The sequence below is a fragment of the Paramisgurnus dabryanus genome, chromosome 23 (genome assembly GCF_030506205.2).
Source record: "Paramisgurnus dabryanus chromosome 23, PD_genome_1.1, whole genome shotgun sequence".
Taxonomy (NCBI): domain Eukaryota; kingdom Metazoa; phylum Chordata; class Actinopteri; order Cypriniformes; family Cobitidae; genus Paramisgurnus; species Paramisgurnus dabryanus.
The window spans coordinates 6,227,051-6,239,376 of record NC_133359.1 but is presented as its reverse complement, the minus strand read 5'-3'; the positions used below and the strand labels follow the sequence as shown (position 1 = coordinate 6,239,376).

The 12,326-nt window shown below is 37.2% G+C and overlaps 2 protein-coding genes and 3 non-coding genes across 8 annotated transcripts in view; 4 read left to right on the top strand and 1 right to left on the bottom strand.

The window, feature by feature from the left end:
• The first annotated feature begins 1,787 nt into the window (after positions 1–1,787).
• On the top strand, positions 1,788–1,860 carry trnar-acg (transfer RNA arginine (anticodon ACG)). The gene has a single exon. It is a non-coding gene; the product is annotated as a tRNA-Arg (tRNA).
• A 792-nt stretch (positions 1,861–2,652) lies between these two features.
• On the bottom strand, positions 2,653–2,725 carry trnar-acg (transfer RNA arginine (anticodon ACG)). The gene has a single exon. It is a non-coding gene; the product is annotated as a tRNA-Arg (tRNA).
• Positions 2,726–2,743: 18 nt separating this feature from the next.
• On the top strand, positions 2,744–5,650 carry pdcd2l (programmed cell death 2-like). Its single transcript, XM_065292178.2, has 7 exons — positions 2,744–2,758; positions 3,007–3,196; positions 3,939–4,102; positions 4,186–4,608; positions 4,889–5,002; positions 5,219–5,376; positions 5,485–5,650. The coding sequence occupies exons 2-7, from the start codon at positions 3,095–3,097 to the stop codon at positions 5,613–5,615; spliced, it is 1,092 nt and encodes a 363-aa protein (XP_065148250.1). The 5' UTR covers positions 2,744–2,758; positions 3,007–3,094; the 3' UTR covers positions 5,616–5,650.
• Positions 3,652–3,724, top strand: trnar-acg (transfer RNA arginine (anticodon ACG)). Its single transcript has one exon. It is a non-coding gene; the product is annotated as a tRNA-Arg (tRNA).
• A 340-nt stretch (positions 5,651–5,990) lies between the features above and the next one.
• Positions 5,991–12,326, top strand: part of banp (BTG3 associated nuclear protein) — a 53,848-nt gene continuing 47,512 nt past the window's right edge. For all 4 annotated transcript variants that reach the window (XM_065292182.1, XM_065292180.1, XM_065292181.1 and 1 more), the window contains exons 1-6: positions 5,991–6,088; positions 7,910–7,991; positions 8,105–8,193; positions 8,294–8,493; positions 8,785–8,889; positions 9,118–9,287. In XM_065292182.1, the coding sequence (XP_065148254.1) occupies positions 7,919–7,991; positions 8,105–8,193; positions 8,294–8,493; positions 8,785–8,889; positions 9,118–9,287 (637 nt within the window). In that variant the 5' untranslated portion in view covers positions 5,991–6,088; positions 7,910–7,918. The remainder of the gene's footprint in view (positions 6,089–7,909; positions 7,992–8,104; positions 8,194–8,293; positions 8,494–8,784; positions 8,890–9,117; positions 9,288–12,326) is intronic.

Here is a 12,326-nt window from a genome sequence, read left to right as displayed (position 1 = left end):
GAACTTTGCTTCAGGATTTGTGGTTGCCAGATACCTTAAAAATATCTACGCTTGACGTCTATTTAATGCAGTGCGCTCTGGCGTATCGTCATGGAGGCACAAATGACTGGGTGATTCTCGCAAAATTAGACTTATGAGGTGTCATGAAACATTTTGATAAAAAAGTGAATGCAAAGTAAGAGTATCAAAATAAGACGCATAAAGTTACAAACATCTCTTCATGTACTATTTTGCACATGATTTCAAATGACATCATGTTGTTGTTTTTCCACATTTAAGGGAAACATTTTCATTACCGCACTAGTCCATGACTGGATTTGGGTTGTTTGACATGGAAATATTTATAATTAAAAAATCTAAAAAATAAAAAGCTTGGGGCATGTTATATTATAAACATTTACAGTAAAGAAACATGTGGTATTCGGTGATCATTGGTAAATGTAGAGACAATAATAAGGAATATAAATGTGTCCAAGAAAATTTCTCATCCTCCGCAACAATTTTCAATCATTGTTTAAGCCCTCAAGGAACTAACATTTTTTTAAACAATTGTTGGAAGGGACATAATTGACTGTGACACTCAAGATGGCTACCAGGTAAGCAGTTCTTATTTTTTCTCTCCAGATAAAAGTTGAACTTTTGTTTGTCATAGTACCTAGACAACTTTTTAGTTCTCATTACTGAAACATGAGTTTGTAAATGCATATTTTTAATGTAATATCATGTTGCGGTAATGATAATTTTTGATAATGATAAACTAAAAAATGTAAATAATTTTATAGGAAATATTTTTAAATCCTCTAAAAATAATGGTTATAGTAACCTTATAGTTTGATTCTGGACATCTTCTAAATCTGGATTTCGTGAGAATCACCCGACTGCGTCCAAAATTGTATATTGTAGGTTCTTATTTTGAAAAAGTACTTAATAAGCTCAACAAATTACATTCTATAAAATGGATGTCCTACATTTTTGTCCCAACCCTATTTCAACACACCTGCCATATTTTAAGGCAGCCCTGAAAAACTTGATTAGCAGGTTCAGGGGTGTTTTATTGGGATTGGAACTGAAATCTTCAAAACAGGTACCCCGGAACAGGGTTGCAGACCCATGTGGTCCTGCAGAGTTCAGCTCCAGCTCTAATCAAACACACCTGAACAGGCTAAAGGGTCACTAGAAAGCTACAGGCAGCCAGGTGAGGTTTAATCAGTGTTGGAGTTAAACTAGTAATATATAATACGTTTGAAATGAGGATGTACAACTACATGATGTTGTCATTACCTTGTATCTGTTGTGGCCGGGGGTCAACTCTATTTACAAAATCTCGAACTGCTTACAACAGATTACAACAGAACCTGGCAACCCGTTTAAAGACTGTGGCTGTAATCCAAAACTACCTTTACTCCAGTGCCCATTCATAATGATGAGGTGTTGGGGATTTTTATCTGTAGACGTTTGTAATCTAAGCTTTCTCTCGCCAGTACTAAAATGATTTAAAAAAATGTTGTGAATAACATGATTTCCCATTCAAAACTGTCGAAAATTTCAGACGCTAATTTATGTCTGGGATTTGTTCACTCGCTGTGAACAGTAAAGAATCGTATAGAGGTGATTGAATTGAACGCCCATTATCAATGTTGGTACAATTACGCAAAAGTGAGTCATAAATAACATTTGGTTCAGGTACGTGACACACAAGAACCTTAATTTTAAAACAAAAATGAACGAAAGTTAATAGTGTAATATAATCAAAGCTGTGTGAGCTACTATACGTCACTTCCCGTATCGGGCCAGTGGCGCAATGGATAACGCGTCTGACTACGGATCAGAAGATTCTAGGTTCGACTCCTGGCTGGCTCGACTCTTTTGAAAGTGAATCGTTGCTCTACTTTCTCTCATATGAAGAACCCAGAAGTACACATTTCGAGTTACATTAGATTACTAAGATTAACATTGATTTACAAAGTAGCCTAGGATGTAACACTCAGTCATTTTTATTATTTTTCTATAAATTTATCATCATCATCATTATTATCTCCATAATATTAAAAAGAGAATATAAAAGTCCGAATCTCACGTTGCTTAACTGCTACTGCCCCCTCGTGACATCTACATAAAATAACAGACGTTTGCTTGCACTTATTCACAATGCAATGGCAACTAAAAAGCTTATGTTGTGATTTTAGAATAAACTTTAAATATTGTGATCACATTATTTAGAAAATAATTCCTTTATTAAAGCATTAGATTTGATAGTGTCACGCAGTGACACTCGCTTTGCGCTTAGTATATATATGGCAAGCAAATGCCGCGAGGGGGCAATATAGACCTACACAACTGTGCCCCTTAAGTATTCCGGAATTATTATTTGATTATTATTTCCAAAAGTGCAATAAAATATATGTATGTTTAAATTGTGATTTTCGTGTTTTTGCTGTTATGATAAATATAGTTAAACAGCCAGTTTGTACAACATAATTTTTTTTAGTATATGTTTTTTATTTTTTATTTATGGTTTCTGCACTCTAAGCACTGCCTTTCGTTGTACACACACTTGTTAACAAGTGACAATAAAGAATTAAAATTAAAAAATTTAGAATTAAGAACTAGGATGTACTTTTATCCTATAAGTGAATCAAACGTCAAAAGAACCGAGCCAGCCAGGAGTCGAACCTAGAATCTTCTGATCCGTAGTCAGACGCGTTATCCATTGCGCCACTGGCCCGATACAAAACATGACATTACATACGGGAACTCTGTAAGTACTGTAATTATACACATGCAGTCAGGTTTTTGTTTTCTCAATCTGCAAGAAATTTAAAGGAACTAGTCGTACAGTGACTGCTGTTTGTCTTATGATTCAGATGACTTTTGTAATAATAAACCTAGCTTAAAAATAAAACAGTAATAGTTTACCTAAAAATATGTCATGTTTGAAATCATTTTGTCTGTTATTGACACATATACATTATCATTAATTTATTGATCATGTCTGTTGTCAATGAGATTCAAATGATTTAGTCAACTTTAGTCACCACGTGTTGAACTTGGGGGAGAAGCACATGGAAACCTGTCCGAAGATTTTTGCTCAATAATGGCAACTACAGTGCATGAAACAGTCCTTATTGGAGTATGTGATGGAGCTATTGACAAGAAAACCACGTCGTATTGTACGAACAAAATTGGAGATATTCCGGTAAATAAGTTATTTATATTCAGTTAACTTAATCATAATATATTTGTATAAATTAAGTTATATACCGAAGGATTGGGTCGTGCTAAATCAAGCTAACTTAACGTTACAGAATCTGCTTGGCAACTCGCTACAACTAATCGTTTATTTAATAAAATAATTTTGTTTACACATGGACGAAATGTTGTCAGATGATTAGCTTTGCTTGCTGAAGTGAACATTTTATTTTGAAAAGTGTTTTAAAGCAGGCTGTGGTTGACTAGCTAAGCCAACCATGCTAACTCGCTTTTGTAATAACACTACGTTGCTTTCTAAAAACCACATTGAATTATTGTACGTAAGACAGTGTATGTGTACAATGTACAACTTTGAAAATCGTCAAGATGTGCACAAAAATAAATTTACTCCGAATTTGAGTGAACAAGTTAACCCTTATGGACCCGTACATGCTTCGTATCGGGCCAGTGGCGCAATGGATAACGCGTCTGACTACGGATCAGAAGATTCTAGGTTCGACTCCTGGCTGGCTCGATTCTTTTGCGAATCGAATTGATTCAAAACCAAATTTTACTTTCATTTGAACGATTAAAAGAATTTAAAAATATACAAATAGTCAAAAATGATTAATGTAATTGTGTTTTTCCACTGGGGGCCGTAGGTTGCCTTAAACCAGTGGATCCCAAACGAGATGAAAAAAGTAAAAAAAATTAATGTATATTTTGTGTTTCATTTTTAATAATTCCAGGATTTGCTGCCAGTAATTACTCTCCAATATCCCACATGCACTTTGTGCCAAAAGGGCCTATCTCATGTTGTGCAGGTCTACTGTCCACTTGCAGCATCTTTTTACCATAGAACAATCAACGTATTTGCCTGCACCAATCCACAATGCAATGGCAAATCAGAGAGGTTACATCTTTTAATTTTTAGTATAATACATTTTATTACACTAATTTTGTGACATACTGACCATGTCGCCTCTAAATACCCAGCTGGATTGTCCTGCGCTCCCAGTGCCTGGATGACGACATCAAAGCTTTATCAAGTAAACAGGTCAACAAAAGCTCACCATGTGCAGCATCATCAATGTCCAGAACCGACTGGTGTGATGAAGCTGATGATTGGGGGATGGAGGAAGAAGATCAAATAAAAGTTCCTGAGAGTAGCGCACAGATCTGTTCAGATGAAGTATTAACCCTGAGTGCGGGAATGGATGTGAGCAGCAAACTTCAGGGCCTGTGCATTGATGGAGTTGTTGATCCAGAAAACCCCACAGATGCACCCATTTTCCAGCCGTTCTACATTAGCGTCATGGACGAAACGGACCTAGATGGATTTCATGATATGGATCATGAAAATGAACTGCTTAGACAGTACGAGGAAAGGGAGGGAGCGATCGCAGGGGATATTGGGAGGTGAGAAGCCATTTGGTTGTCTTTGTTATCTAAGGCCCTTGATATAAAGATGCGTTTTACCTAAAGTTTATAATGTTAGGATTCATGTCGTAGCTGGCAGGTTTGAATCAGGTATGATTATTTTTAATCCCAATATAGAGAAAATAAATTGGAGAAACTGCTGGAAGTCGGTGGTCATTCTATAGAGACTTGTGTTCTTTAAACAATGTTAAAATTATAATCTTTTTAATATCTCATAATATGCAAATCTTCTGGTTTATCATCTAGTTTTATTTTTCAGCTGCGAGGGCAGGGAGGCATCAGAGGAATATGAGAAGGCCAAAGCCAAGCATGGAGATAAAGTGTTTGAGAGTTTTATGAAGAAAATTTCCCTTTGTCCTGAACAAGTGTTACGGTGACTGATCTTCTTGATTTATGATCTTGTTCACAGTCTATAATGATATTTAATGATAACATCCACATTACATTTATGCATTTGGAGCTTTTATTCATGGTGACAGTGCAAATATACATATGATGCATATCTACAGGAACACAACTAGTTTTTGATTTTTAATTTATTAGATGCCTAAAAATGTCAATATTTATTGTTATTTATTTTACTTCATAGATACAGTTGGAGTGGATCGCCTCTATTTATAACGGGTCCACCTTCGAATATGAATCAAATGGTGCCATGCTGTGATCATTGTGGCGGTCCCAGAATTTTTGAGTTTCAACTCATGCCCGCATTGGTCAGCTTGCTCTGTAGCAAGGATAAAAACTCAGGTTAGTGATTTTCAAGTTGTTTGTTTTTTATAGATTTGTTTTGATAGAAAAGTTTAGATTTGCATTCATTTATACTAATCAGATCAACATTTTGTTTTGTTTTCCCAGAGAGTGCACTGGAGTTTGGGACAGTACTGGTGTACACTTGCAAAAAAAGTTGCTGGAAATCTGGATTGACAGTTCCTATGGAGGAGTTTTTGGTTGTACAGCCTGACCCAGACCAAAAGCTTTTCAAATGACAATGATAAACACAATAAAGATTATTTATTACCCAGTGTTGTATTTATTTGTATTTATTTAGTGTAATTAAATGCATTGACATGAGGTTTACCAATTCTTAAATTATTTAAATAAATCTTAGAAAACAATGGAAAAGGCATACATTGTAGAGATAATCTACATTAAAAAAAATCCTAATCCAGTAATGGTGAAAGACAGAAAAAGTTTATTTTTACTGTTTTGTTAGTCTCCCAGTATTCACAAAATTTAGCCCCAGTATCTCATGCAAATGCACAAAAATAAGATTGCTCATGAACCCATAAACACAGCAATGCTTCGTCTCACATCGGGAAATTCGACCCCAGGACCGTGCGCCGTCGGTTTGAGCGCATGCGCATTGAGAGCGCGCTTCAATGCTCAGGCTTTTCTCTCGCGAGGAAGGACGCCATTATCGGACTCTTCACAAACAACACGAGAATTCATCACTCACACGGTAATATAAACCCTTCAGACACGCGTCACCACCTCTTCTCTGTGCTCTTGCAAAATAATGCGCGATGCATTAAAGAAATATATAATGTGCCACATTTTTTTGTGTCAGCGATCTCTGGCGCACTAGATAGGGCAGAAATGAGGCCTAGAAGCGTTTCACCGCTGCATGTTAATGCCTTTCTACTGTTGTTAGCAGGCGCGAGCTAACAGGCTACATTTAGCATGTTAGCCACAGTGTCTGCTATTTGTACCCAAGAAGTCTTATCTATGGCGAATAAAACACCGATGGGTCCAATTTCATTTGGAAAATGACGCGTGTGAGGCATTGTAAAAAGTGTATTTTATATTTTAAAACAAGAAGCGTGCATATTTGGTTTGCCTTTGACAGAGAGTTCAGTGGTTTGCTTGAGCGGAGCTAGACTCAGTTGGCGCCCAGCCAAGTCATAACACCAGCGGCGGGAGTCTCATATTTTACATATCAAATTTAGGAAATATATAATTGTAATGCACTCACAAAATGTATTATGGAAATCCCACTTTTTTTTTTGAAAATGTATGATGGCGATTTCTTCATACAGAGTATCACGTAATTACAAGGGTGTATGAGTGTAACTTAGTAAATATTCAGTAACATATTTAAAACACATTGACGTGGTATTACACTCATGCTATCCCTAAACCCTGGTGCTACAATACTCTTTTGTAAAGGGAATTTTCTACTAAGGTGAAAATCAGTTATGGTCATTTTAAACAGATGTTTATGTCATGAAAAACCTGCGCATTATAGGACAAAATGTTTGTTGCGATTTTTCAGAACTGATAAAAGTTCAAATGTTCGACATTTTTTTTAATACACACTTTTTTCGACTTATTCCCTTATTAAAAGAAGATCATTTGCTAAAAATGTTTATTTGTGAATGCAGTTTTTATAAAATTATGATATCCAGGGATCATGAGCAGCTGAAAAGGAAATGGGAATTCACCGTTTATTAAAATATTTAATCCCCATGAAATCAAAATTGACAATTTTTATATTTTAATGTAATATTGTAATGTTTATTATAATCACTTTATCTTTGCGAGTGATATTTTTTAAAATTCATGTGCCCTTCACAAACTAGTCAAAATCTGAAAATGTACTTCTGCCCTCTTGTGGCGAATCTTCCCTGATGATGTCAGCTACGCTTGGACCCTCATTATGGTTTTAGTGCGGTACAACTTTGTTTAAAAAAAATATGTAATAGAAATTTGGCTCTCCTGGAGATGTCAGAACTGGAACATACCGTCCCTTAATCTGAACTAATCTAAACATGCCGCTGCTATTTAGTGCAGAGATCAGCTCATTTACATTTTAAAGGACACCCAAAACAGCAAATTTTCACTCACACATACAAAGTGTCAATTTAAACATGCTATAATAAATGATGGGGTGTTTTGAGCTAGAACTTCACATATGTACTCTGGGGACACCAAAGATTTATTTTACATTTTATAAAGTCTTGTGAAATGTCCCCTTTGAGTCTTTCCCCGCCAAGGTTTTTAAAAAAGTTGCCAGCCAGCGGCAGCATTTTTTATGATTTTTACAAAACTTTAATGCCTTCCAGAAAATTTTCTTCTTTACGTACAATATATGAAATGAAAGAACAAGACCCTCCACTTTCAAAAAAATAAAAAATAAAATCATCCTACCAAATTTTGAGCAAAAAGCTGATACTGATATGCTGGATACTGAAAAAATACTGATATATTACTACTATGGAAAGAGCATCACACTTTGGATATGACCTGCAGTTTGTTTAAAGACATCTTCATTATATTTTAGGTTTAAAGGATGTCAGAGCAAGATTTGGTGGAGATTGTCCAGATTGCGGTGGCAGATTTGAATAATGAGGGTCACCAAACTGGTAGGTTTTGCGAAAAGTGCATGCAAGCATTGGTTAACTGATAATCGATTAAATAAAATCCAATGCATGGTTTTATTATTTCTTAACTAAAATATATTTTCTAATTAAATTAGATGACCTGGACAATAATGAAGGGCCTGAACAACCTGAACAACCAGTGAGGAAGCGTGCAAGAATGGAGCGTAATCAAGAGTCTCTTAAAGTAGCGTTCATATTTGTTATCATTTGGTCCAGAATATAAATGGTCTATTATACTGAGATGATTTCATATTATTTACTCTGTTCATTTTCTACATTTGCAGTCAATGCTGATATCAATAAGCCAGACTATATGCCAGCGCCTTGACAACATGGAGGCTAAGCTGCAGGGCTTAGAGTCCACCTGTCGAAATTTGGTGGAGAAGGTAGACATAGTGGCAAGGTGCAACCAGGGAGCCATACAGGTACCAATGGTGGCCGGGTCCCCATTTGGAGCCACTCAGACTAGTGACAAAGTGCGCTGGTGAGCAATCAAATTTTAATCTTTTATTATTTATCAAGTAAACATTCCAGACTCTTATGACTTACTTTCTTTTGTGAAAAACAAGGCAGTTTGAACTTCCATTGCATAGTTTTCCATACAATGAACGTGAATGGTGCCTGAGAGTGTCAGTCCCTGATTTCTGCCTTTTGTCTTCTTGTAATCGAGAAATGTTTTATTTTTTCCCACATATACCTTAAAGATTTGTTTACCCACTTATTCAAAGTGACCTTAGTATTAATGTAGACACTAACAGTTAGTTTTTGCTCACAGCGTTGTTCCCCAGACAAACGTCATAGTGAGCAGCGAGAAGTCGAAGACTTTGAAAGAGGAGATTGCGGCACGCTCCTCAGACTCTTTGGAGAACCTGCTGAGCAAGTGAGTGATAATAAGACGATTATGACGCTTTAGGAGACTTTATTTTGCATGTACACATTTCTAGCAGTTTAATAATTTATTTTTATACAGAAAACTATGTTAATGTTATATTGCAAGTATTTCCCATTTTTTGGCTCTTTAACACCATAGTTAATCTTAGATCTGGCTCATTATGTGATCTTCATGGCAAGCCTTTTACAATAACCGGACTTTATTGTTTTGCTGCAGTACCGTTGGGCGAGGAAAACAGAAGACCATCGTGCTGAAGGTGCCGGTCCATGAAGAGATTCATGACGATCAGGAAAGTGGCTCTGAAACGAGTGATTCGGTGTCCAACAGTGGCCAACAGTCATCTCAGGGCACCAACAATGTGACGCTCATAACGCTTAACTCGGAGGGTAAGATTCACAATTGTTGTTTGTTTTAATGTTACACAGTTAAAGTTAGTGGAAGTAAATATGGGAGTCAATTAACGATAAAGCTTTGTACTGAGTATGTAATCACAAGACGCCAACAAATTAGCACAGAATGTAAGATCAGCTCGCATTGCGAATCATAGGCCAAAATTCCAATCATGAAGCCAACACTGACGTGACTTACTATGCGTTCAAACCACCACTGGCGAGAGCGTCAAATTGGCCGGATGTCATTAATTATCAATGAGAGCCGGCGGCGAGCTCCGGCGATTAGCCATGCGTCATGTACGGTGTAACTGTGGGTTCACACCAGACTCAAGTTCAACGATTTGCGCGAGTAGATAAATTCATACAAAGTCAATGCATAGACGCGATTAGACGCGTCCTCGCGTGGGGCGATGAAAATATTCAACTCAAGCGAAAAATTTGCATGACACGAAGTTAAATCGCGCGAGTAATCGAGAGCGAGTAACGCGATGTCCCGCGTTTGGTGTGTACATAGCATGAGCGTCGAGGAGAGTTGAAATCAGCTCAAATTATGGTAATGAGCTATGACATGGTTCGGCGGCAACCAATCGGAAGGTGGAAACCTCTGCCTGAGAGGATTTCAGATAATGCATTTGAGTGTCAGAGCATCCACTACACTTTTTTATAGCGTCGTTTACAAGGCAGCCAGAGCTTTTTTGACGCTCTCGCCAGTGGCGGTGTGAACGCACACTTAAACTGCAATTCATCGACTGGCCACTAGAGACTGACTCCAAAAAGGAGTCAATTTCCATAGACCCCCATGTTAAAAGGCCCAACTTTACAGCAAGGGGGGGGGGGGTTGTAACTTATTTGTTTAAATTATATGAACTCTTTCCCCACCAATGACAAGTTATTACGGCAACCAATATTTCTGCTTATCCTACTTATCAAACACTAAAGGGCGATTTATAGTCGTGCGTAGGTCCTACGGCGTAGCAGCGACGGCGTAGGTTCCGCGTCGGTTTTCATTTATACTTGTGCGTCGCCGTCCGCGTCGACGTGCAAACACACGCGAAACCGCTGGTTGGCAGTAATCACGCGTGTAACCACAGTAGCAGCAGAAGTCGTCACAGAAGAAGAAGCTAAGCAAGTTAACCCACAAACGAAGAAGAAATAGCAACTTGTTGTGTATAATTTGAGAAGACCAGCAATGATGGAAGTAAATAAACAGCGACTTATGTTTCAGTTTGAGTTAAATCACTCCTCAACTTGGCTCATCTTTGTTTTCACCGTCTCAAACGGAAATACCTATGACGCAGTTTTTTTACCTGACGGGAGGGGTTCTGGTGGACCAATCACAGTGCTTACGGTCCGCGTAAGGTGCGCGTCAGGCTACGCAGAGTTACGCACAGGCTACGGATAGCCTACGCCGTAGGACCTACGCACGACTATAAATCGCCCTTTAGGGTCGGATTTACTAACAGCTTGCGACAGCGCAAACCATAATTTTGGCGTTAAAGGAACAGTATGTAAGAAATGTATATCAATTAATCATAAAATGGCCCTGATATGTCACTAGACATTAAAAAATAATTTTCATTTAAAATACTTATATCACTAACAACAGTGGTCTGGCCAGGACATTGTCATTTAAAAAGTGGAGTTGCAGCCCTCAACTGATGTTTATGTTGTCATTTTGTGTATTGGCCACCAGTTGTGTGATTGCAGTACCAGTTTTAGCCACAAGTTTTGTTATTGCAATACCAGTTTTGGCCACAATCCTACATACTGTTTCTTTAAATAACGACGCGCAGTGGATAATTAGCGCTAAAAAGGTATGGTCTAGTTATTTTTGCGACTGACCTTATTGCTTATGCATTTCTAGGAGTTTTCCTTTCAGATTATTTAAATGATTCAGGCAACGTGATTTACTAATGTTTGCGCGGGTGTTATGACTGGTATTTGCGCCATTATTTAACTAAAAAAAAGCATGTCTTAAATTAATTTACGCTTGAAATGGCTGCAATTATTGCTAAAACATTTGAGAGCTGTTTTTCCAAGATTTTGCTACATTTTTTTTTATTTAGCATTTTTTCTTCATTCAAATTTGCCTGTGCGGTTAATAGCACATTTTTCTGTGGTGTGACAAACTGAGGACACATTTAATATCAGACTTTAAACCTGGAACGAGCCTTTGAAGTAATTTCATCAGTATGCGAAAAGGACATTTATAGTATGAGCCAATTTAAATAATTTGTTATGAATTTGGTACAGCATGTCCTAAAAAAAAAAGAAAACTATTTGAAACAATTATTTATAGTCATATCTTCGAACAGTCTTTGTACAAATATACTTAACTACTGCACAGTTTTTTGTTGACAGATCATAATTTTTAGTTAATTTGTTTAGTACAGTACTCCCGGACATAACAAAGAGTCGTGTCCCTGTGACCGACCCATGTGTTGCGTAAAGCGTCTGGTCGTCTGTGATTCAGGGATGTTTCCTTAGTCTGGATGAGGCCTGAGATTAAAGGCTTTGTTTTGGATTGCTTAACTTCTGCTTTTGCTTTTCTTATTTGTTGACTGAGTTGTTTTGGAGTGCCGTCTGGGTTAGCTCAGTTACTTCAAAGACGTTCCTCTGCAAAAATTCACCCATTGGCAGCTGTTTGTGATGATATTCAGTCATCAAATGACTACATTTGGTTTTTTAAAGGCTTTTTTGCTTTTGTTTTCCTTTGTTTTACTCATTTTCCCCTCGCTTTAATCTTGTCACCATTCCCTCATTTTTATGTAATGCATCTCTTCTTGCAGATCACATGTGCTTTGCAAATCCACCATATTTTCCAGTTAAGCATCTGTCAATCAAGCAGGGCTTTTTGGTCACATGTTTGTTTGTTCGCTCCGCCCTTACATCCTCAGAGCAATGTACGACTATGATAAACCCTACAATAATCGACCACAAGGATATCAGCAACAAACGAATGGCTTTCAAAAAAAAGAGTACCATTTAAAATTCTCCCCTCAAGGAAACAAAATAAGACATCAATGTTTTTAC